Genomic DNA, 22,425 nt, shown 5'->3' with positions numbered 1-22,425 from the left:
GCTACAACTCAATACATTGTTAGGTTCATTTGTTTCATTTTGGTTTCGATTTTTAGGGATTGATTTTTTTAATTTAATTTTGTTCTATAATCATGCAGCATATTTACGTGGTTCCAAAGTTAAATCTACAAAGTAAATGCAGAGAAAATCAGCCTGAATTCTGGTCCTCTCCCTCCGCCGTAGGTTTGGTTTCTTTTTGTTTGTTTGGTTTGGTTTTCCTTCCATTTCTTTAACATAAACAAATACATACATATGTAAATATGTATCCTCTCCTTCTTAGGTAAATGACAGCTACTCTACACACTTTTTCCATCTTGCTTTTTTATTTACGTTATATCCTGGAGATCACTCCATGAGAGTATACAGAGATATTCCTTGTTCCTTCCGTTTACATCTGTATCATCCTCCGTTAGGCGGATCTCCCTCACTTTAGTCAACCTGCTCCCTAGTGATGACATTTTGGTTGTTTCCAGTCTTTTACGAGAACCAACATTTCTGCAGTGAATAGCTTTGTGCATCCATCTTTGCATATTTTCAAATATAACTTTGGAATAGATTCTTAGAGATGAGATTGCTGGGTCAAAGGGTAAATGTGTATATAATTTCGCAACTATTGCCAAATTCCCCCCATAATTATTTTTTATTTTTTTAATTTAACTTTAAACAAGAAATATATTTACATGATTCAAACACCAACAGACGTGAAAAAAAAAACGTAGAGCAGAAATCCTCCATCCCACCTCAGTCCCTCATCTGCCTGGTTCTGTCCACCAACCCTGAAACTCTCCCCACTCAAGGTAACCACTGTTGTAATTGCTTACATATCCTTCCAGGATGTTTTATGTGAGTCCATGCAAATGCAAAAAGAGATAGGGAAAGACAAAGAGAGAGGGAAAGAGAGAATTTCCCTTACTTTTTTTTTAACTCAGTAGCTAGCAGGCCATATATACCATCCTACACTCTCCACCCTGTAATCTACTGCCTCTACCAGGTGGCTATTACTGTCCTCTATTATAGGATAGCCTGAGGCTCAGAGAGGTCGAGTGACTTTCCCAGGGTCACACAGTAAGTGACAGAGCTGGGCTCTGTCCTCCTTCCTCTCGGCTTGGCTGCACACTCTGGCCCCCCACCCACACACACACCCCCACTAGCCACCCTTCAGTTACAGGTTTGCCTCCTTGGGCCTCTGCTCTCTACGGTGGAGTTGCCTGTCTGGAGAACCTCGGTCTGATGCTCCTCCCCCAGCACACACTCACCCCACACCCCACTCTCGCTCAGGGTAGCCCCGTCTGCTTAGAATCCGAGACCAAGGACCTAATGGAGTAAATCAGCACTGACCCGACTAAGAAGAGCAGGCACGGAGACGGCAAAGAGAAACCCTAACACCCACCTAGCAGCTGTGCATACCTGGGCAGGCAGAGGTCTTCATCAGGGGGCTCAGGTCCACAACTTGAAACCAGCTGCTGGTGGGCCCATGGGCACTGAACAGTCCTCAACCTTCCTGAGCTTCACTGTTGCCCTTCTTGTAGCAGCACGGGACACTGACTCCCATCTGATCCCCATTGTGATGATGAGGTAGACTGGTCAGTGGTGGGCTTAAGCCAGTGCCGGGCACACAGGAGGAGCTCGTCAGACCTCAGCCCTGTTGTGTGCTTGCTCGAGCTCTGAGATCCATCTCATGACGGCTCAGGGTCCAGCTCCTCTCAGGCAGTAGAAGTGCAGAAGGCAATTCTGTTGTCTTCCTGGCCCTGAGGGAGAGGCCTCTTAACCCGAGCCTGCTCCTCTGCAGACGCAGCTGGAGAAGGCAGTGGCTCACAGCCCAGACTAAGTATTTTGAAGCCGCCACAGGCCTGCTGCCATCTTTGGCTTCCGTCGTGGAACAGTAGGATGACAGAGTCATTGCTGTGTTCTTCTGGGTCACTTTTTAACACAATTCCCCGTGATATTGTCTTAAGGCCTCTGTAAAGACACTTCTCCTTTATTTTTTTTTTAAATGGTAGTGATTGTAATTGGCCTAAAACCAATAAAATAATATTTACCCAGATTTTGCACTTGCTGGGGAACACACCACACAATTAATTCTAATGGTGTAATTAATTCAAATTTACATTAGTTAAATTAAATTAAAACATTAAACTTGTTTCTTAATATACTCCAAAGAAGTTCAGCAATTTAATTGCCATGAAACAAGATAACCGAAATAAGGAGGATATTTAACATACTTATTAAATGCCACTTAGTATTTCTGATTAGTATTTTTAGGATCTAATTAGTGTCTAATTAACTTGCTATAGGCTATCTTTTCACAATACCAATTAAATTTCAAAACATCCTTTATAAACATGCTGCCATGAACAGGAGAAGATTAAGCATTGTTACAGGCGAGAGTTAATCAGGAGACATCGGCGTATTGTTTTATATCTATAAATACCCGTGCTTATTAAAACTCATCAAGTGTTGCATTTCACCATTAATTGCTATTTAATCAACTTCAAATAAATGAGGAAATCTCTGAGGCCAGCTGTCATCGTTGGAGACAGATGAAGGACCTAGAAAACAGGAGTGTGAGGTGAGAGATCAAGAGGCAAGAGGAGAGGAAAGGGGAGGCAGGAAGCTTATGCAATTAGGGGTGGTGTGTGTACAGCGGAGATTAGACAAAAAGCGATGCTGAATTTCCAGACGGGGTTTTCTTGCCGACACGCCACCTCCAGGTGATGTCTAAGACTGAAATCCCAACTTGGAACAAGTTTAAAAGAATAAGAGTTATCCACAGACTGAAGTCCCAGCTCTATGGGAGAATTCCTAGGGAGAAGGTGCCCCAGCCCAGACAGAGAAAGATGCAGGAACCCCTCAGCTCCCTACTGGCTGTGTGATATAGTGTAAGTCACTTAGCCTCTCTGAGCCTCAGTTTCTTCATCTGTGAAAAACAGGGCCGGGGGGGTGCCCAACCTGTGCAGTCACTCAGGGCTCCACGCGCGGGAGGACCCCGTGTTCAGTTAAATGCTCTGCTGCTGTCATCTGGAAATTCTTAATAATTTTTACACAAGGGGGCCCTCCATTTGCATTTTGCACTGGACCTGCAAATTATGTAGGAGTCCTCTTGTTACAAATTATGCAGAGTCCTCTCTTGTGGGATCGCTGTGGGAATCGAGTGAGAAATGACTCATGGAAAGCACCCCCACGGGGCCTTGCAGTCGCTCAATGAACGGAGCAGCACACCAAAGTGGACTCCCAGGAGGACAGACGCACCAGTGGCCAGTGGCTGTCTGCACGGCCATCCTTTCCCTGGGAGGAGGGATGACAGGGAGCTGTGGTCCTGGACACTCTCTGTCCATTGGCCCAGTCCGTGGGAGAGCACTTGGCCCCTTCTGGAATGTTCTGGCTGCTCTGTCTGAATGGCTGGCCTCTCCCCAGCTGATCGCCTGGGAGCCGGAGCAGGAAGAGGAGGTTACCATGGTGACTGCCCGGCCCAACTTTCAAGACACCATCCACGTGGGCTTCGTGTCTGGCCTCAAGAAGTTCACCGACTACTTCACCTCGGTGCTGTGCTTCACTACTCCCGGGGACGGGCCCCGCAGCACCCCCCAGCTGGTGCGCACCCATGAGGATGGTAGGCACCACCCACACCTGCTCTCTGTCCCCACCCGAGGGCCAGGCTGGGTGCTCCAGGCCCAGGGCAGTCCTGGTCTTGTCTCCCGTCCTGGGGCGCCCCTGGAGCACCGTGGGCTCTCTTGCAGACAGACGGCAGTCTCTAACTGGCATCGGGTGGGGTGGGGGGCCCTTTTGGGGTACAGTGCCTGGGCCTGTGGGACACCTGAGCTTCAGTGAAATCCTGGACACCTCGCTGAAGGTCAGCTGGCAAGAGCCAGGAGAGAAGAACGGCATCCTCTCAGGTAGGCACCGTGGTGTTGCCGGGCATGGGCAAGGGGGGCGGGGGAGACGGGACCGGGAAAGGTCATCTAGTCCATCCCCCTGCCTTCGACCTAGTGTCCCTTCAAAGCCTCCAGCAGACGACTCTTTCTTAGAAAGAACTCAGAGAAGACTCTCAGCCCCTCCACTCTGTAACAGACCCCAGATCTTCAGCCACGGGCCTTAGGTGGCCGCCACAGTGACTTGCTCTCCCTCCTGCACTCCCCTCCTGACGGGGGCTTCCCACCCAGGTTACACCCAGGGCCCCAGGCACGATGTTCCCAGTGCGTATCTAACCGCCAGACTAGTGAAGTGAGGAGCAGAGTAGAGGGCCAAGGCCAGCTTGTGGTCACAGCCGAGCTCACGCCACAACCGGGGCTCTCCCCAGGGTACCGGATCTCCTGGGAGGAGTATAACCGAACCAACACCCGCGTGACCCACTACCTGCCCAACGTGACCCTGGAGTACCGTGTCACAGGCCTCACCGCGCTCACCACCTACACCATCGAGGTGGCCGCCATGACTGCCAAGGGCCAGGGCCAGGTGTCTGCCTCGACCATCTCCTCCGGGGTGCCTCCAGGTGGGTGCCCACTCTCGGGCAGGGCTCCTGGCCTCTGGGTCTCCTGATCAAGAAGCCCCTTCTTTCTCAAGAATAGTGTCTTTCTTCCCACACAGCCCTCCCCTCTCGTGGGTCTGTGGTCCCTCTGGTCCCCCCGGGCAGGCTGATTCTCGTGACCCCAGGTCTCTGGAAGGAGGCTCTCAGCCCGCGGCTGCTTCCTCCACGGCTCTCAGAAAAGCAGAGGCCCCCGGAGGACCCCACCCTTGTCTCATGCGCCCTGCTGCACCCGCCTCCACCGCCCCGCCCCACACCAGGCTCCACATCAGGCAGTGGTATCTGTGATTCAGGGGGAAAATTCTCACTGTCACCCAGAAAGTCCAAGTCAGATTCCAGCCGGTGGACGTGTTGGTCAGGAAGGTGGCGGAGCAGGTGGGGATGATCTTAAACTTGGTGTAAAGAGCAAGCTGAGGTCTACTCGCAGCCCAGCTTCTGCCAGGCTCCTCGACCTTGAGCAAGTCAAGTGTCCCCTCTGCGCCTCAGTTTCCCTATCTGTATCTATGCGGAGATCGACTAGATGACCACGGGGTCCTGTCTGGGTCGGTAAGTCTACACTTATGTGACCTGGCAGAACCCCTCGATCTGCCCACAGAGATAGGTGAGGTTCCCGAGCTTCAGTCAACCCCAAGTGATAATAACAGTAACACTGAGAAGTATTCATGTAGTGCTTACCGGGCCGGGAGCTAAGTACTTTATATACATCAATTCATTTAATCTTCACAACAACTCTGAGGTAGGTGATGTTATTATCATCTCCATTTTACGAGGAGGACACTGCAGCGCAGCAAGGTTAGGTAACTTGCCCAAAGACACACAGCATGGAAGGAAGAGAGTTAGATTCCAACTCAGACAGTCCGACTTCAGAATCTGTGCTCTTTCTGTTCATCCTGAACCCCAAGGCTCCTGGTTGGAAAACGGACTGCCTCCTGTCCCCACCCCTCCTTCTATCCCTCTCAGCCATTGTTGGGTTTGGGGGCTGTAATAGGGTGTATATGGATGGAGAGGGGCTTCATTCAAGAAGTCCTCGCATGCCCAGCCCGTTTCCTGGCCCTGGGAGCCTTCTCGTGGGCCTGGGAGGTCCTCTCAGCCCCTAAACCTGCCTCAGGCCCATGGTATGGACACGGTGAGCCATAGATGGAGGAACCAAGACTGTGTTGGTGGGGTAAGACCTCGCCCATGCTCCTCCAAGGAGGCTTCTAGGAAAAGTGGGACAGGGCCCGCTCTGTGCCCAGAGTCCTGTTCAACATTCTTCTCACCCGATCTCCTTTCCCGCCCTGTTTCCTTTTCCAGAACTCCCAGGGGCCCCCACCAACCTGGGCATTTCCAACATCGGCCCCCGCTCCGTGACCTTGCAGTTCAGGCCAGGCTACGATGGGAAGACCTCCATCTCCCGCTGGCTGGTGGAGGCCCAGGTAAAGGCTGCCGGAGGGGAACCCTGCGGCCCGGGCAGCCCACTCCCGGCCTCGGGCATGCCATGCTCTTGGGTGCAAATCCTATGTGTGTTCACATCTGTGTGAATTTCCACATGCAAGTACCAGATGGCCAGATACACCGAAAATGCTGCAGGTCCACCTCCACTCACCTGTACTCCTGTGCACACACACACACGCACACACACACACGCACACACACACACACACACGCACCCCAATCCCCTCGGGTCGGGCAGTGACTGGCTGTCCCAGAAAGATAACCAGCTGCTGCCTGCAGCCCTTTAAACCGCGGTGGTCAGCTTTGGCTACACAGGGGCGTGTTCAGAAGTCCCAGTGCCTAGGTCCCACTCCCAGAAATGCCTATTCTGATTTAGCTGGGTTTTTAGAAGCACCTCGGGGGGCCAGCCCAGTGGCGTAGCGGGTACGTGCGTGCGCTCCACTGCGGCGGCCCGAGGTTCGGATCCCGGGCGCGCACCGATACACCGCTTGTCAAGCCATGCTGTGGCGGTGTCCCATATAAAGTGCAGGAAGATAGGCACAGATGTTAGCCCAGGGCCAGTCTTCCTCAGCAAAAAGAGGAGGATGGGCAGATGTTAGCTCAGGGCTGATCTTCCTCACAAGAAAAAAAAAAAAAAGCAGCACTGGGGTGTCCAGGAGGATCACCTGGGAAGCTTACTAAATTTACAGATTCCTGGGCACCACCCCCACGGGTTCTGACCGGCTCAGTCTAGGGCAGGGCCCAGGAGTGGGTTTATAGCAAGCATTCCATGAGAATCTGATGCAGGAGGGCCCGGGGTCACACTCTTAAGTCATGTTTAAGGGCCTGGAAAGATGGTGGCCCCATTGGTGCCCTCTGGTGAGCCCTGGGGTTTGAATCAAGGCCTTTTCTGGGCAGGGCTGTGCCTCCTAGGGGCTGGGGCCCCCATCTCAGCCCCGCGGGCTGGACGGGTCTAAGGGTCCCCCCTTTTCCAGGTGGGCGTGGTCGGGGAGGGAGAGGAGTGGCTGCTGATCCACCAGCTCACCAACGAGCCCGACGCCCGCTCCATGGAGGTGCCCGACCTCAATCCCTTCACCTACTACAGGTAACGGGGCTGGACTCGGGGCGGGAAGGGGAGAGGGCTGCTTAGACTGGGACGGGCTTTGGCCCTGGGTTCCTGCCCTCACCATCTTGCTCACCCCTTCCCCCACCCCAGCTTCCGCATGCGCCAGGTGAACATCGTGGGCACCAGCCCACCCAGCCAGCCTTCTAGAAAGATCCAGACCCTCCAGGCGCCCCCTGACATGGCCCCGGCCAATGTGACCCTGCGCACGGCCAGTGAGACCAGCCTGTGGCTCCGCTGGATGGTGAGGCTCCCATGAGGGCAGTGGGGGGATGTCTCTTTGGTCCTCTCCACCCTGCAAAGGTGTCACTGCCTCCAAGGGGCCACATCAAAGGGGACATCCACCGGCATACCCACGGCTCCCTTCTCCTTCTTTATACCTAGCACCTGGTAAGGTGCCTGATAATCAGTCTTAGCCAAATGGACAAATGCCCATGTGAGGAGAAGGAGCTAGAAAGCACTATTCATTGAGCATTGCCATGTGCCAAGCACTTTATTTTTTTCTTCCATTTAATCCTCCCAGTAACCCTGCAAAGGACACATTATTATCCCAGTTTACAGCTAAGAAAATTGAGGCTCAGAGAGGTTAAGAACTCACCAACAGACACACAGCTCCCAAGGGTGGGTCTGGGATCAGAGGCAAGTTGTTCCACCAAGTCAGAGAGTGAGGGGTTGCTTCTGGGGTAGAGGGGGAGGTGAGGGAGGGGCTGTTAGGCTCTCAGACCGTCCCCACAGATCAGGGTTGCACGTTGAGGGCTGTGACCCCCGGTGACCCTGCACGAGGGGCAGTTCTACCATGCTGAGGGCTTCCTCTCCCGCCAGGCGCTGTTCTGGGTGCTTTATTCCAAGGCAGGCCTTGAACGCTCTCCACAAGCCTGTGACAGCAGTAATGCTGGCCCCCACTTTACAGATGAGCAAACTGAGGCAAAGAGAGGTCAAATAACTGGCCCAAGTCCCCCGCATCTTCCCACACCCCCTAGTTAAGAGCAGATCTCAGATTCCCATCCCGGGGAGTCTGGCTCCCAAAATCCACAGCCCTAACCACTGAGCCCACTGCCGTCCCATCCTCTGGGGAACAGGAGAGAACATTTCTCCCCCAGGCCTTCCTCTGGGGCAGCATTTCCCAGCCTGGATCCCACAAAGCAGCAAGCCAAGATGTGCTCGGAGCACGCAGGAGTTCTTAGACAAATAAACGTGGGGAACAGCCCCGCACAGCCCGTTCCTTGGAGAATCCCGGAGCACTGGCTTTGGGAAGAGCCTGCCTGACTCTCCTTCACCAGGCCATCTGGCCACACCACTCTTTTTTGTTTCCATGCAAGATCTCTCACTAGTTGCAAAAACCACAACTTGGAAAACACCGCTCTGTGGGCCGGGGTTTCCTGGAAAGCCATTACTCCATTTCACGTATGTGGACAGCCTGATAAAAGGAGCTAAGGGCACCCTCAACCCTGGACAAACGTCAGTTATCTGTTATGATCCCCTCCCAGGGTGGCTGGCACCGAGTAGAGCTGTCTTTCCGCCCAGCCCAGAGGCCTCATGCACAGCGGGTGGACGCCCCAGGCCCTCGCAGCCTTCTATTGCCGCTGGCCTCTCTGCCCCTTCTCTCCCGGGCCCCGCTCCCCTCCCGCATCTCACTTTAAGGCTTTCAAATACTAAGAGGCTAAAGAGTCGGGTACCCAGAGGGAGCTGGAGGGGGAATAAAAAGGCCTTTGCTGTGCTGTGCAGGGCCCCGGCACCACCAGTCCCACTTAATGGTGCCCGGCCCGGCCCCTTCCTCAGCAGGTGAGGGAGCATGTGCTCAAGGCCCATCTCAAACTCTGGGCCCATCGATCGCTGTCTTAATGGGCTCTGCTCGGCTTCACCGAGTGTCTGGAGGAGCGGGCTGGCGGGAGGGAGTGGGTATGTGGGGAGTGAGGCAGAGGCAGAAGGAGAGGAGCGGGAGGAAGTAGGTGAGAATGTGGAAGCCTGTGGACCGAGGGCTCTGTGGAGCCCCTGGGGAAGCAGAATGGGGGGCAAGTGAGGGTCAAGGGTGCCCCAGCTCCAGCTTTGCCACCTTCAGAGGAGAATCTGAGGGCCCAGCCCGCAGCTCACACCTGCTTCAGATCACAGGCTTCCCCAACGTGCACACACCTCCACTGCTTATTCACACTGCCCAGGTTCATCCACCAGGTGACCTGAGCCAGCAACCATAGCCCCACCAGCCTCCTCATAGAGCCCAGGAAAGGAATCTGTCTTTTCTCTTCTCTGAGACTCAAAGAAGAAGAAAGAGGCTGAAAATGCAGCAGGAGAGACTGAAGTTTGCTGGAAGGAAGGACTTCCCAACAGTGACCAGTGCCCCATCCATACTTGGGATGCCATCTTCCCTTGCTTGCTTCTCCAAGGCAGGCACGAGCTGAGACCAGGCGTGTTGTAGGCAATTAAATAAATGTATGTTGGCAGCCTGAGTGAGGGAGTTAAGTGGTCGAGATAGCCAGGACCGAAGTGCTGTGCTCATCAGCAGTTGGACAGACAGACTTAGGGGTCTCCTTGCTATGTCCAACTCCCCTGGCAGGGTAGAAAGTTCGTGGAGTGCACAATAAAGAATAGATACCACCTCTCCTCTGAGCCTGACGAGTAGAGACAGGGAGATGGGGCCATAAGAAACACAGAGTCACACAACCTAAGCCACACCCAGGGTGACAGCGCCTCACAGGGGCACAGACAGGTTGGACAGCGGGCTCGGTAATCCTGAAGACTCCCTGGCAGAGGGGGCACAAGCCAGGTAGTTCTGACACAGGGTGGCCCAGGCCTCACAGCAGTTGCGCTCCCCCTGCCCTCCTACAGCCTCTCCCGGAGATGGAGTACAACGGGAACCCCGAGTCGGTGGGCTACAAGATCAAATACAGCCGGGCAGACGGCCACGGCAAGACGCTGAGCCACGTGGTGCAGGACCGCGTGGAGCGCGAGTACACCATCGAGGACCTGGAGGAATGGACCGAGTACCGCGTCCAGGTCCAGGCCTTCAACGCCATCGGGAGCGGGCCCTGGAGCCAGACGGTGATGGGCAGGACCCGGGAGTCAGGTACTGCCCCCTCGAGCCAGCCTGCCGTGACTTCCCAAGGCCTGTATTGGGGTGGCCACCCTGCCACTGCCCCCACCCCACCTGTGCCTCTCCACCTGCAGGGCCTTCCAAGGGCACAAAAGCTGGTGCGGGTGTTCAAAAACAGCCAGGGCTCGTTTTCCTGTTTCTGCTCCGTGTCCCGGCCGAGCACCTTGCGTGTTGCTGCCTCTCCCTGCACCTGATCCTTATCTGCAGCTGTCCCACTGCTCCCAAAGTTGGGGGGTGAGGGGTCCCCACCTCTGTGCCCTCACCTTTAATCCTGACACCCAGTGGTGCCTGAGAGAGCCTGAGGTGGGGGAGGGGGTGGGGTTAGCTCTCAGAACATTCCAGAAACGCAACCAGCAGCTCATGGGGGCCTGGCAAGGGCTCACCCACAGAATATGAGCCCCCAGCCTCATTTGAGCACATGTGGCTCCCGGCTCTGGGGCTTTTTTCTGGCACCTTTTAAATGACAGGTCCCTGCCCCCCAACTGGTGCACTGGTGGAAATGCAGGCTCAATCCAACTTAGCCCGAGCAGAGGATAACGGGGAGGCGAATCTGAAACCAGAAACAGCATCTGTCACATTCCAGAGCCAAAAGGAATCATGGCAGGATAATTTGCTCTTTGGGGACTGTCTGTGCCATGCGTCCTTCCCCAGGTCCCCCTCCACTCCCTTCCACCGTAGGGTCGACCTTGGGTCCTGAGCTCCTTCTCTCCGCTCCCTTTCTCCCTCAGTCCCATCTTCTGGCCCCACCAATGTGTCCGCGCTGGCCACCACCTCCAGCAGCATGCTGGTGCGCTGGAACGAAATCCCTGAGGCCGACCGCAACGGGCTTGTGCTGGGTTACAAGGTGCGTCCCGGGTCCGAGCACGGGAGGGGGCTGGAGCCACTAAACCGGCCTCCCCACCCGAGATGCCCTGTCCTCGTGACCCCTGGGGCCCACATGTCTGCCTTCTGTAGTGGACACAGGGGATCTGCATGGCATCCGTCCATCGGTCACCATGGCAACCAGGGAGTCCTCCCTCAGGGGTGGGATGCTTCTGAGGAGGGCCCAGGGTCCTTGGGGAAGCTCCACCTCCCCCAGGAGGCCACGCTGGCTGCCCAAGCCTCACTCTCAGCTCCCATGGGCCCAGCTTCAGTTTCCATTATCTTCTAGATCCTCCCAAAGCTGTGCCTAGCCGTGTGATCCAGCCATGGCCTGGAGGTCAGGAGATGTGGCTTGACCTCCTGGCTCTGCCACTACTGGCTGTGTGAGCTTGAGCAAGTCACACTCCCTCCCTGAGCCTGTTTTATTACCTGGATGCTCTCTAAGGAAACTTCAGCTCCATTGCTGAGTGATCTTGTGTCCCCCTCCTGGAACACCAGCTCCACAGTTACCCCATGGCCCCTTAGGGCCAAGCCACTCCAAGGATCCCATCTGCCTGCTCCATCCCTGCCCACCTCGCTCCTGGGGATGGGACTTGGGAGAGGTGCTGGCCCCAGGCCCGAGGCCCTCACCCCTGTGCTGGGCTCTGTCAGGTGATGTATAAGGAGAAGGACTCAGACTCCCAGCCCCGGTCCTGGCTGGTGGAAGGGAACTCGTCCCGCAGCGCCCAGCTCACAGGCCTGGGCAAGTACGTGCTCTACGAGGTCCAGGTGCTGGCCTTCACACGCGTTGGGGACGGCAGCCTCAGCCACCCTCCCGTCCTGGAGCGGACGCTGGATGATGGTGAGTTCGAATCCCTGCCAGCCTGGGAAGACTGGGAGCTGCCCTTCCTCCTGTCTGCCCAGCCCTGCCCCTCAGGGGTCACGCTCTGCCCCAGAAGGAACCGTGGCCTCAGGCTTCTCCTGTAGGGGGCAGGTCACCGAGGGCCACCTCAGTCCCATCCCCACTGCAAGGGGATGCTAATTACAGACGGCGCATCCCTGAAGCAGAAGTGACAATGCAAGGGCAGTCCGACATCTGATTCAGTCTCTTGCCCTCTCTCTGGGTCAAACGTACAGAATAGAGACTTTGCACCTGTTTTGATTTCTTGTTCGCCTGGGGCAGGTTCAGTTTAAGTAAAGGTCTGTGCAAAGGAAAAGCTTGATTGTTCCTGGGCACGAGCTTCCTGGTCCTGTTTGCAAAAGAGTGACGCCAGCTGGGCTGCAGGCCTTCATCTCTGCAGCAAGACTCCTGTCAAAGGCTGGTCCTTTGCGCCACCCCCCCCCCAGCCCCCACACACACTCACATACTGCCCACCACAAACTTTTGTGGGGTTCGGACAGGAGTGCAAAAGGAAACCCAAACGCCATATGTCTATAATCCAAGTTATAAATCAAGCTAATGATCTGTTAAATTAAATATGTTCTATCCTCCTGCCTTGACAAATATACCCTCATAATGACCTGGAAGGCCAAGTTCAAGTTTAGAAACCTCAGACTTTCTGGCATTCTGTGTTGGAATGAGGCAGCACACAAAGAATTGCCCCCACAGCCGTCCCCACCCACTCCTCTGCTCTCTTCCCACCCTCTCCTCTGGCCCATGTCATTCAGTCTCCATCACCACGCCCAAAACAGCCACCCCTTGGCCATCCATCAGTCCAGAGATGCAAGTCCACCCTCAGGAGGGTGGGCCTGGGAACAGCCCCGTGCAGGCCCTGGAAGCATGCGTGGGGCGTTCTGGGCAGGAAATTCCAGATCCCAGGATTCCAGAGCTGGGTCTAGAAAGAGGGGTGGTGTGGGCTCAGGGCAGGCACGTCCCCTTGCGCCACGGCCACCTCACCCCATTGCGGGAAGGAAGTCAAGAGTGACCGTCTAAAGCACAGACCCAGGACAGGGTTCCCTCGCCCATTTCTGAGGGCAGCCCTGCACGTACATACATGTGCACATGTTCACAGACACTGAGCTAAAGGGAGCTGGAGGCTTGGTCCCTTCCAGTTCCTACCAAATAATGCCGATTTTGAGGGCAGAAACCACCCTCACAGCATCTTCACGTCCTGCGTTAGGACACGGTGCCAGGCACAGAGCGGCACTCCACAAAGTGCGCTGAGCTGGGCTGAGCCCACCGTGCTGCTCTGCTGAGCTGGACTGGGCTCGGGGCTGAGCAGCAGCCACACTGCCACCCGCTTCTCCTTTGTCCCCTCCAGTCCCAGGACCGCCCATGGGCATCCTGTTCCCAGAGGTGAGGACCACATCGGTGCGCCTGATCTGGCAGCCCCCCGCTGCCCCCAACGGCATCATCCTTGGTAAGCCTCTACCCTTCCTGTGTCCTGGCGGCAGGAAGAAGGAGGAGGTATAAGGTGTAAAGGATGCTAATTCAGCATTGGCTGGAGGGAGACTAGGCCAGGAAGTGTCCACATCTCCTCAAGAGGGATTCTGAGTCTTATTTCTCCCACTAGAAATCTCAGTCTTTAAGGTTATCAGCTGGAGGACAAGGTCAGAGCTCAGGTGCCTTAAGGACTGTTGGTTAACTTTGTGCCCCCCAATGCCGCAAGCCGACTGGCCACCTGGTAAACCTTGGCTGCTGTTCCTAAGTGTGGCCAGGTGAGGGCGCACTGGCCAGCTCAGCACAGCTGTGCTCACAGGTGGGAAACAGGACCTCAGGCACAGGGAGGGATGCTGCGATCAGAAGCGTCATTTCATATTCAAGGTTCCTCCCCTAACACATGCACAATACACACAGCCTCACAAGAGAAGACGCACGGTGTGTGAACTTGGGTAAGTCGGCTTCCCTCCACGGCCTCAGCTCCCTCACCTGTAAAATGGAGGACTGGACGACCTGTGCCTGGTCCAGGGCTCTCAGTCCTGGCCTCCTGCAACGCCTGCCCCAGATGGATGCCCCGCCTGTGAAGGCAGAGTGGAGACGGGGAAGGGCAAGCACTGTGGACTTACAAAGACCTGGGCTGGAATTCCAGCTCGCTCACTTCCTAGCAGGTGGTCTGGCCTCTCTGGGCCTCAGTTTCCTCACTTGGGGCTGTTATTGGGGTCACACACACCCTGTACAGAGCACCTTTCCGTGCCCCGCCCCAGTCACATTCCCCAAGGGCAGCTGAGGACACAAGGGTGAGCAAGAGGGCTTCAAGCAGACGAACCACAGCCCAGGTGGCCCACGTGCAGACATGTGGTAGCTGAGGAAGGAATGACCCTTTCTGGGGGCAGCCTGCCCTCCTTCCCAGCGCGGCCCCTTTCCTTCCTTCCCCACAGCTTACCAGATCACACACCGGCTCAACGCCACCACGGCCAACACTGCCACAGTGGAGGTGCTCGCGCCTAGCGCCCGCCAGTACACAGCCACCGGCCTCAAGCCCGAGTCTGTCTACCTGTTCCGCATCACGGCCCAGACCCGCAAGGGCTGGGGAGAGGCCGCCGAGGCCTTGGTGGTGACCACCGAGAAGAGAGGTGACTGCCACGGGGGCTGCGGAGCCCTGGGGGGCAGCCAAGGGGGCCCCAGCCAACCCAGGTGCTCAGACCCTCTCCTCATGGATGGCCGGGGATCAGCTAGTTAAGAGTCACATTGCCCTGGTCTGCAGTGGGCTCAAATCTCTGATGTCGAGGTCAGCGAGGGCTCTAGTAGACTTCCAGAGCTGAGCTGGGAGCTCCCAAGGAAGCTGCTCTGCCCCAGTTCCTGGTTTTCTGAAGCGCAGGTGGGTGAGACCAGCTTCCTTCCCCTTGACAAAGACCAGGGCCAGATGGGTGGAGGATGGGGCTGCAGCCTGGAGCCCCGGCTGCCACTGCCCTGCTGCCCTGAGCTGACACCTCACCCGAGGTTGGGTTCCCCAGAAGCAGGCCTGAGACCCGGATTCCTGTGAAGGTGATTTATTAGACGAAGTTCGCAGGAAAAGCCAGTAGGACAGTGGTTCTCAACCGGGGGCTGCTTTGCCCCCCAGGGGACATTGGGCAATGTCTGGAGACATTTTGGTTGTCATAGCTAGGAGGGAGGTGCTACTGCATCTAGTGGGTAGAGCCAGGGATGCTGCCAAGCATCCTGCAATGCACAGGACAGCCCAGAACAAAGAATCCTCGCCCCCAATGCCAAAGTGCTGAGAAGCCCTGAGGAGGGTGTGGGGCAGGGGGAAAGAAGCCAAGCATGTGGGCATGAGACAGAGCCCCACAGAGGGAAAGTGGGCTCCGTCCTGCCCAGTCAGGGGCGGCACGGGTCCCATCTCACACTGTGGCAGGCAGGGGCAGGGAGCTGGGGTGTTCCTACCTCCTCTCTGCCAGTCCTGGTTGGGGCTGCCCTCGGGAGATGTCAATTCCCAGGATCTGGTGCTTGGAAGTGGATGGGCAGGGGGCTCAGGCCTGAGCCCCGAGCACCCCCTTTCCTTCCTTGAGGAAGCTCACCCTCCTCTACCACTGGCTCACCTGCTCTCCCCCTCTGCCTCCTCCCAGACCGCCCACAGCCCCCCAGCAAGCCAGTGGTGCAGCAGGAGGACGTGAAGGCGCGCAGCGTGTTGCTGTCCTGGGAGCCGGGGAGCGACGGCCTGTCCCCCGTGCGCTACTATACCGTCCAGACCCGCGAGCTGCCCAGCGGCAGGTGGGCACTGCACTCTGCGTCCGTGAGCCACAACGCCTCGGCCTTCGTTGTGGACAGGTGAGCCCTTCTGCCAGCGTCTCCGCCCCACCCTTCCCGGCCCAACAGCCTGCCCACCCCCAAACCTCTTCCTCAGCTCCCCTCACCCAGAAGCCCTCCCGTCCACTCACATCCCCTCCAGCTCCGTCCTAACCTCCCTCCCCATCTCTCTGGAGCCCTGTTAGGGCTGCCTCTTAATTACCTATTTCTGGAGCCCAGAAGCCCCCCTTAGCGGAGCGCTTGCCGTCCTTCATTAGCGATTCCGCCCAGCCAGGCGCATTTCACTCTCCATCTTTAATAGGGGATTCTGGCTTCAATTTAATTCCTGGTGGGTCATATTTTATATATTCCAGTTGACATGACCGAGAGTTTTGAGCAATACTTTCCTCCTCACCCCACCTCCACCCCCAATAAATCAAAAAGGAAGACGTTTGCCTGGGGAGGAAATGAGGCTTATAGAAATGAAGGGCTGGTCAACCCTTGAGAACCACGACCCTTCCTGAATTTATTAAATTCAAGACAAGGCTGGCAGTTCTTGGGGGAGGAGCTTGTTCAGAGAGGGCGCTGTTGGTGCTCTCGTAGCTGCACGTTCCTCCGAGGTAGGAAATACGTGGACATTTCCTCTTGAGCACCTGTGGCTTATAATTGGAGCTAAAGGTGAGGCCACACCCCAAGCTGGCTTGGTCTAGGGGCCTAGCTCCTGTTTGGCCCCATTGTAGCAGACTTTCTCTCTGAGACTCGATGTTCCTATCTGTGTCAGCATCCTCGCCCCCCTTTCCCCGAGCAGAGATGGTGGGCAACGCCATTATGGGGATACCTCCATTCATTGAACTCAATCCCCCCATAGGCTCAAGCCCTTCACGTCCTACAAGTTCCGAGTGAAGGCGACCAATGACATTGGGGACAGTGAGTTCAGCGAGGAGTCGGAACCGCTGACCACCCTGCAGGCCGGTCAGTGTCCCCCACTTGGGTCTCTTTCTCTTGGCCCTCTGGGCACTTCCTGAGCACTCTTCTTGGGGGAGGGGCCTCCAAAGATGGAGGGGTATCGGGCCTGCTGGACCCTTTGTCTGTGTCCCTGGGCAGAGTCCCAAGGAGGTTTGAGCCAGAGAGGCCTCCACCACGGGCTCGGGCACCCACACTCAGCCTGGCATTCTAGTGTGTCTCTTCTCTGATGTCCCCCAAGCTCGTGGCCGACTCCAGAAAACCAGTGGAGGGGAGTGGGGAGCCTCAGCAGCAGCGTGCGAGGCCTGTGGCTCTAGAGACAGAGAGGACAAGGCTCTGGACCCTTGGGTTTGGGCTGGGGTCAGGGTCCCCCCCTGTCTCCCTCCACACTGGCCCTTTGTTCTGCACAAGTTGGGGTGATGGAGATGGTGACGAGGTGAGGGTGACGAGCTAGAGCTGCCCACAGTGCAGTGTGTGCAGAATCTGGTCCCTGTGGCCTCCAGGGGGCCTAAGCCCTGGCCCCCAGAGCTCACCTGTCTACCTCTCTCCCCAGCCCCTGACGAAGCGCCCACCATCATCTCGGTGACACCACACACCACCACCTCCGTGCTGATCCGATGGCAGGTACGGCCCGGCAGGCAGGGCGGGGCCTGTGTCCCACGAGGACTCAGACAAGCTCTGTGCTGAGACAGGGAGCGAACAGCCCACCAGGAACATTGTACACACAGGCACAGACACACGGACGTGCACACGCACAGACACCTGCATGCCCCTTGCTCCATGCTCCAATCAGATCAGTCAGGTGCCCCTACACCCTTTTGCAGGTGAGGACCCAGACTCAGAGAAGTGAGGCAAATGACCCAGGTCACAAAGCTAGTAAGTGGCAGGACCCGGCTTTGTGCCCTTCGGTCGGCTGAATCCTGGGACAGAAAAGTGCTCAGGGCTTTCAGGGCCCCAGAGTCTCCAGGAAACCCAGCCCCACTGTCAGCAAAGGGCTTCCTGATAGAGAGACCGAACACAGGAGTGGGCGCCTGACCTGCGCCCGGACGGGGCTACTATCCCGTCACCATGAGCAGGAGCCCATTGTCCAGGTACGGGGGACCCCCTTCCTCCACTCCTGCCCAGCTGCCCGCTCTCTGTTGCCCTGCCATGGCCTGAGGCAGGGCATGCATCTCAGAGACCAGGCTGCCCGGGATTGCCCGCGGGACCCTCTTGTGCCCTCCGAAGGCCAGCCTTTGGGCTCGCAGGTCACCCACACAGGTCCCAAAGCGGTGAACTCCTGTCTCCACTTCTCAGGTCAGAGGGGCAGGCACCAACCTTCGCCCATCTGTAGCCCCCTGAAGGGAAAGCCCTTGAAGAGAAAACAAGGAAGGACGAGCCCCTCAGGCCCCTCCCCTAGCTGCAGCCCTCACAATGAAAATAACCTAGTGCAGCTGGGCGCCAGGACGAGGCTGGAGCAGACTGGGGCCGTGGTGGCGAAGGGGGCAGGGAGCTGCCAGCAGCAGCCAGGGATGCAATTAAGGAGCTAATAAAAGGCTGAGCCATCTCAGCAGGTCTTTTAAAAGAGGCATCATAAAAAGTAGCTTCCATCTTCTCCTGAAGCCTGCTCTCCAGCTCAGCCGTGGAAGGGAGCAGACAGCAAGGAGAGAAGGATAAAGGCGGAGGGGGCCAGTGCAGGCAGCCAGGTGCACTCGCCCTTCTCCATGCAGAAGAGCAGGGAGAGGAGCTGGCTCACAGGAAACGCCAGGAAATATTGGCCAGGTGGTAGGAAGAGGGATCAGCAGGCCGAGGGAGGCTGGTGATCACATGAGGGAGTTGCTAGGCAAGGACCGGCTCCCTGAGAAGAGCCAGAGTTCTCCTGGGGCCCCAATGATGCTGTGTGACCTTGGACAAGTACCTTACCATCTCTGAGCCTCACTTTCCTGCTCTGTTCAGTGGGGATGGCCTGGTGATTCCTGTCCTTCCTGGCCTCACAGGGAAGGCTGCGGGAATGAAATAATATCGTTGGAAATGCTTTGTAAATTAAAAATGCTCAGTGTCATTTTGATTTCTTTTCCTGGTTGAGACTCAGTCCCTGCTCTGTGGCGGCAGGAGGCAGGGTGGGGAGGGAGGCCGGAGCAGAGTGGAAGGGGGCAGCAGCGGTGCTCCCGGCCCCTCCCCACGCCCCACTCCGTTCCCTGCAGCCACCACCGGAGGACAAGGTCAACGGCATCCTCCTGGGCTTCCGGATCCGGTACCGGGAGCTGCTCTACGACGGGCTGAGGGGCTTCACGCTGCGCGGCATCAACCACCCCGGGGCCAAGTGGGCGGAGCTGACCTGTGAGTGACGTCCGCGGCGTCAGGCAGGGTGGGGCCGGCACGCTCGCCTCCCTGCCCTGAAGCGCTCGGCTTCCTGGAAACCCTCTAACCTGAAACCCTGCCACCCTCCCTGGCCTGTGCCTCTCACCCCCGTCCCTGTCGGTCCCTGAGCGAGTATTTCGCGAGCACCTTCTGCGTACCCCCAGACACTGAGGGCGCACTGTGAACAAGACAGACAGGTCCCCTGCCCTCTGGGAGTTTGCCGGCTGAGGGAGGAGCCAGGCGCTCTAGAAGTAAACCCAGAAATAGGTGTCTAAGACTTGTCGTAACAGCTGTGAAGGATGTATTCCAGAGAGTCTAAACTGGGCTCAGAAAAGGTTTCCCTGGGGGATGGCCGTGGTGCTGACACTGGTGAATGATTCCAAGTCAGCCAGTCCAAAGGGAAGGGGAGAGCCCAGCACATGCAAAGGGCCTGAGGTGGGAAGGAGGACCAAAAGCCAGACCCGGGCACATCCCAGAGGCTGTGGTCTGGCCCCTTCTGGTTCTTCAGGGAGATCACTGTCCTGCCCTGGGGTCCTCGGAATCCAGCATGCGTCTGTGGCAGGAAGGAGAGAGCCAGAAGCCAGGTGGGAATCCCCGGGGAGAGTCATAAGTAAGGAATGATGTGGCTGCACTTTGGTGGCGTCGAGGTGATGGCTGGATGGGGTCGAGAGTCAGGGAGGCCGGTTAGAGGCTAATGCAGTACTGTAGGCGAGAGCATGAGGTTGAAGCTAGGGTAGCAGCCTGGGATGGAATCGAGGGCCAGCGTGGGAGCTGACCTGCTGTGGGCTCCACCACTGGCCCCGGGAGGGTCAGGGAGGCAGGCGGGAGAAGGGTCCCCAGGTGGGCGGTGGGACTGCTCACACGGACGGAGACTAGCAGGAGAGGAGGAGCAGTTGAAGATCCTCTCCGTCTTGGTTTTTCCTCTTAAACCTTTTGTGCCTTGTCTACTAGCGAGTGTTAGCAGACGACAAAATGACTGAAGGCGTAGCAAAGGAGGGTTAATAGAAAAACTCGGAAGCGGCTGAGCCGACAACCTGCGTTATTTTTATTTTTTGTCTTTTTGCAGACGTGTGCTCCTGGTTGTGATCTTACATTGCCCGTGTGTAGTAGAGTCGTATTTCCTGGTACTAAAGTGGGTTCTGATTCACAGGAGGACGTTAACGACACCACTATTTCATGGTGGTTCTCAGGATCTCCGCCTTTGTCCAGGGAGCCAGTGGGGCCTGGAGGGGCCCCCAGAGCTGCCCCCAGGGATGCTGGGCTCCGAGGGGCCCGTGGTACCCCGTGACCTCGGGCCAGTGCACACTGGGTGAGGGGGCCAGCACTGTGACCCCCTGACTCCCATCCTGGCCCCTAACTCACCGTCAGGATCTGGAAACTCCTTCCCTCTGCTTGTGTGTTGCCAGGCCCCCTCTCTCCCATCCCACCCCCTTCATCAGGGTCTCTGTGGAGCAGGGGTGTGTATACTAACCTCCTCTGTCTGCTGTCTCCCTCTGGCCCCCTCCGCCCCCCACCCCATAGCCATGTACTCCATGCGGAACCTGAGCCGGCCCAGCCTCACGCACTACGAGCTGGACAGTAAGTCTCCTTGCATGGCGGCCCCAAATCAGGCCACGCCTTCCACAGGGACGGGGAGTGGGGCCTCTGAGGATGCCTGACCACGGGCTGAGTGGTGCGTCCACCTCAGGCTGCTTGAAGAGTGGGACCACTCAGCACACGTGACTTTCCCAAAACACACAAAAAAGTAAGGGGTCACCAGGGAAGGTCTCCTCCAGCCCCTCATCCATCAAGTGTGAGATGGAAAAGAAAACGGCTATGAGCTCGTGCTCCAGGAGTCAGGGGATGACGACAGGTGTCCACGGGGGGAGCTGCTGGTCCCGCTGGTTGGATGGGCAGGCGTCCCCATCACCACCACTCTGTCTCAGCCCGTCAAAGGCACTTTTCGGCACAGCTCAGTCTTCCAGGCCGAGCCACCCCTCGCCACCCTGGAGTTAGCAGAGTCCCATCTTCCCTCCAGGGACTGGGAAATGTTCCCATTGGATGCCTGCCCCGAACCCTTGCCCTGTTTCTAAAGTCCCAGCCATGCTTCTCCCTAAGGCCCAGAGCTTCGGGCAAGGACACTTCATGCTTGGTAGGAAGCAGCTCGACTTTGAGACTGAATTGTCCTCCTTCCCTCCTCAACCAATGGCCCACACAGGCTGTGTGGCCGGTTTAATTAGGGCGCCTCCCCCACACACGTTCCAGGTGAAGCGTGAGACTTCCACCCGGGAGGGGGAGATGGGGAGGGGAGCGCAGAGAGGGGGCGGGAGAGCCTTTCAGCCCCCCCATACTGGAGGGACAGTGTCCCCCACCCAGGTGTCAGAGCCCGTCTTCCTGCAGCTGCTCCTCTCCCAGCTCCTGTCCAGGCATCTCCACCCAAGCACCCCAGACTCGGCAGAAACGCAGGGTTTCTTAGCCCAGATTCCCACCCAGTAAGCTGCTTCCCTCAGGGCTGAGCCCTGTGTCAAGAGCTGGTTGATGGGGCCCGGGCAGTGGACCTGGGAACTTCAAGCATCTGCCGTGTGGGGAAGGAGTGACCTGTGACCCCGTGTGCCCAGGACAATTTCAGTTCACACTGGTTGTCCAGCATAAATATTGGTAGTGCCACTTTCCATCTCTCAAGTGTCCCGTATGGTCAGCCTTGGCCAGGAAGCCAGCCCGAGTCATCCTGTGTCCAGATTCCCAGGGAGGAAGTGGAGCACCCCACCCCCTGCCCCACCTCTCACCTGTTCTTTCCTGAACCTTCTCACGAGGGACTAGACTCGCAGTGGTGCATCATCCCTCCCCCATAGCCTCCACCCTCCACATTGGCTCTGTCCTCTGCAGGGACGTGACCTCTGTGTGTTTCTCCCTCCCTCGCTCTCACCCCACAGACCTGAACAAGCACCGGCGATATGAGATACGGATGAGCGTGTACAACGCCGTGGGCGAGGGGCCCTTGAGCCCCCCGCAGGAGGTCTTTGTGGGGGAGGCAGGTGAGCGTGCCTGCCTTTCCAGCCCCAGCACGCCTTTCCCACCCCGAGAAGCCCAGCTCGAGGAGATACGGGATTGGGGTCCCAACCTGCCCCGCCCACCGCCTCCTCCCCGGAGTCCACTCGCGCCTCACACTCACAACCCCTCACGCCCTCTAGTGCCCACGGCAGCGCCCCGCAATGTGGCCGTCCACAGCACCACGGCCACCCAGCTGGACGTGACGTGGGAGCCACCCCCGCTGGAGAGCCAGAATGGAGACATCCAGGGCTACAAGGTACGGGGCGCTCCAGCAGAGACAAACGTCCAGAGGGGCAAAGGGCCAAGCGGGGGGTTGGGAGGGACCCGTGGGTGGTGGTTGGGTGAGGTCCCCGGGTCTGCGCCTGCTCCTTTGGCTGTTCGCACCCAATCCACGGAAATGTTGTGCACCTGGAGCAAAGCTCCACGCTTCCTCTGCAGCAGCC

General features: G+C 57.2%; 1 protein-coding gene across 3 annotated transcripts in view; it reads left to right on the top strand.

Moving 5' to 3' along the window:
- The window catches only part of SDK2 (sidekick cell adhesion molecule 2), a 269,870-nt gene that overhangs the window by 210,097 nt on the left and 37,348 nt on the right, over positions 1-22,425 (top strand). For 2 of the 3 annotated variants that reach the window (XM_087441506.1, XM_014789208.2), the window contains exons 19-36: positions 3,415-3,610; positions 3,795-3,893; positions 4,298-4,489; positions 5,816-5,937; positions 6,931-7,040; positions 7,152-7,302; positions 9,882-10,119; positions 10,875-10,990; positions 11,659-11,848; positions 13,248-13,346; positions 14,305-14,499; positions 15,490-15,691; positions 16,518-16,621; positions 17,166-17,236; positions 18,796-18,931; positions 20,474-20,530; positions 21,865-21,966; positions 22,123-22,238. In XM_087441506.1, coding sequence (XP_087297632.1) covers positions 3,415-3,610; positions 3,795-3,893; positions 4,298-4,489; positions 5,816-5,937; positions 6,931-7,040; positions 7,152-7,302; positions 9,882-10,119; positions 10,875-10,990; positions 11,659-11,848; positions 13,248-13,346; positions 14,305-14,499; positions 15,490-15,691; positions 16,518-16,621; positions 17,166-17,236; positions 18,796-18,931; positions 20,474-20,530; positions 21,865-21,966; positions 22,123-22,238 — 2,496 coding nt within the window. The remainder of the gene's footprint in view (positions 1-3,414; positions 3,611-3,794; positions 3,894-4,297; positions 4,490-5,815; positions 5,938-6,930; positions 7,041-7,151; positions 7,303-9,881; positions 10,120-10,874; positions 10,991-11,658; positions 11,849-13,247; positions 13,347-14,304; positions 14,500-15,489; positions 15,692-16,517; positions 16,622-17,165; positions 17,237-18,795; positions 18,932-20,473; positions 20,531-21,864; positions 21,967-22,122; positions 22,239-22,425) is intronic. The other variant, XM_087441505.1, reaches the window with a different exon arrangement.

Source organism: Ceratotherium simum, chromosome 16 (assembly GCF_057802395.1).
Source record: "Ceratotherium simum simum isolate JZ-2026a chromosome 16, ASM5780239v1, whole genome shotgun sequence".
NCBI lineage: Eukaryota > Metazoa > Chordata > Mammalia > Perissodactyla > Rhinocerotidae > Ceratotherium > Ceratotherium simum.
Note: the sequence above shows the minus strand (reverse complement) of the source record. Positions and strands in the feature narration are given on the sequence as shown.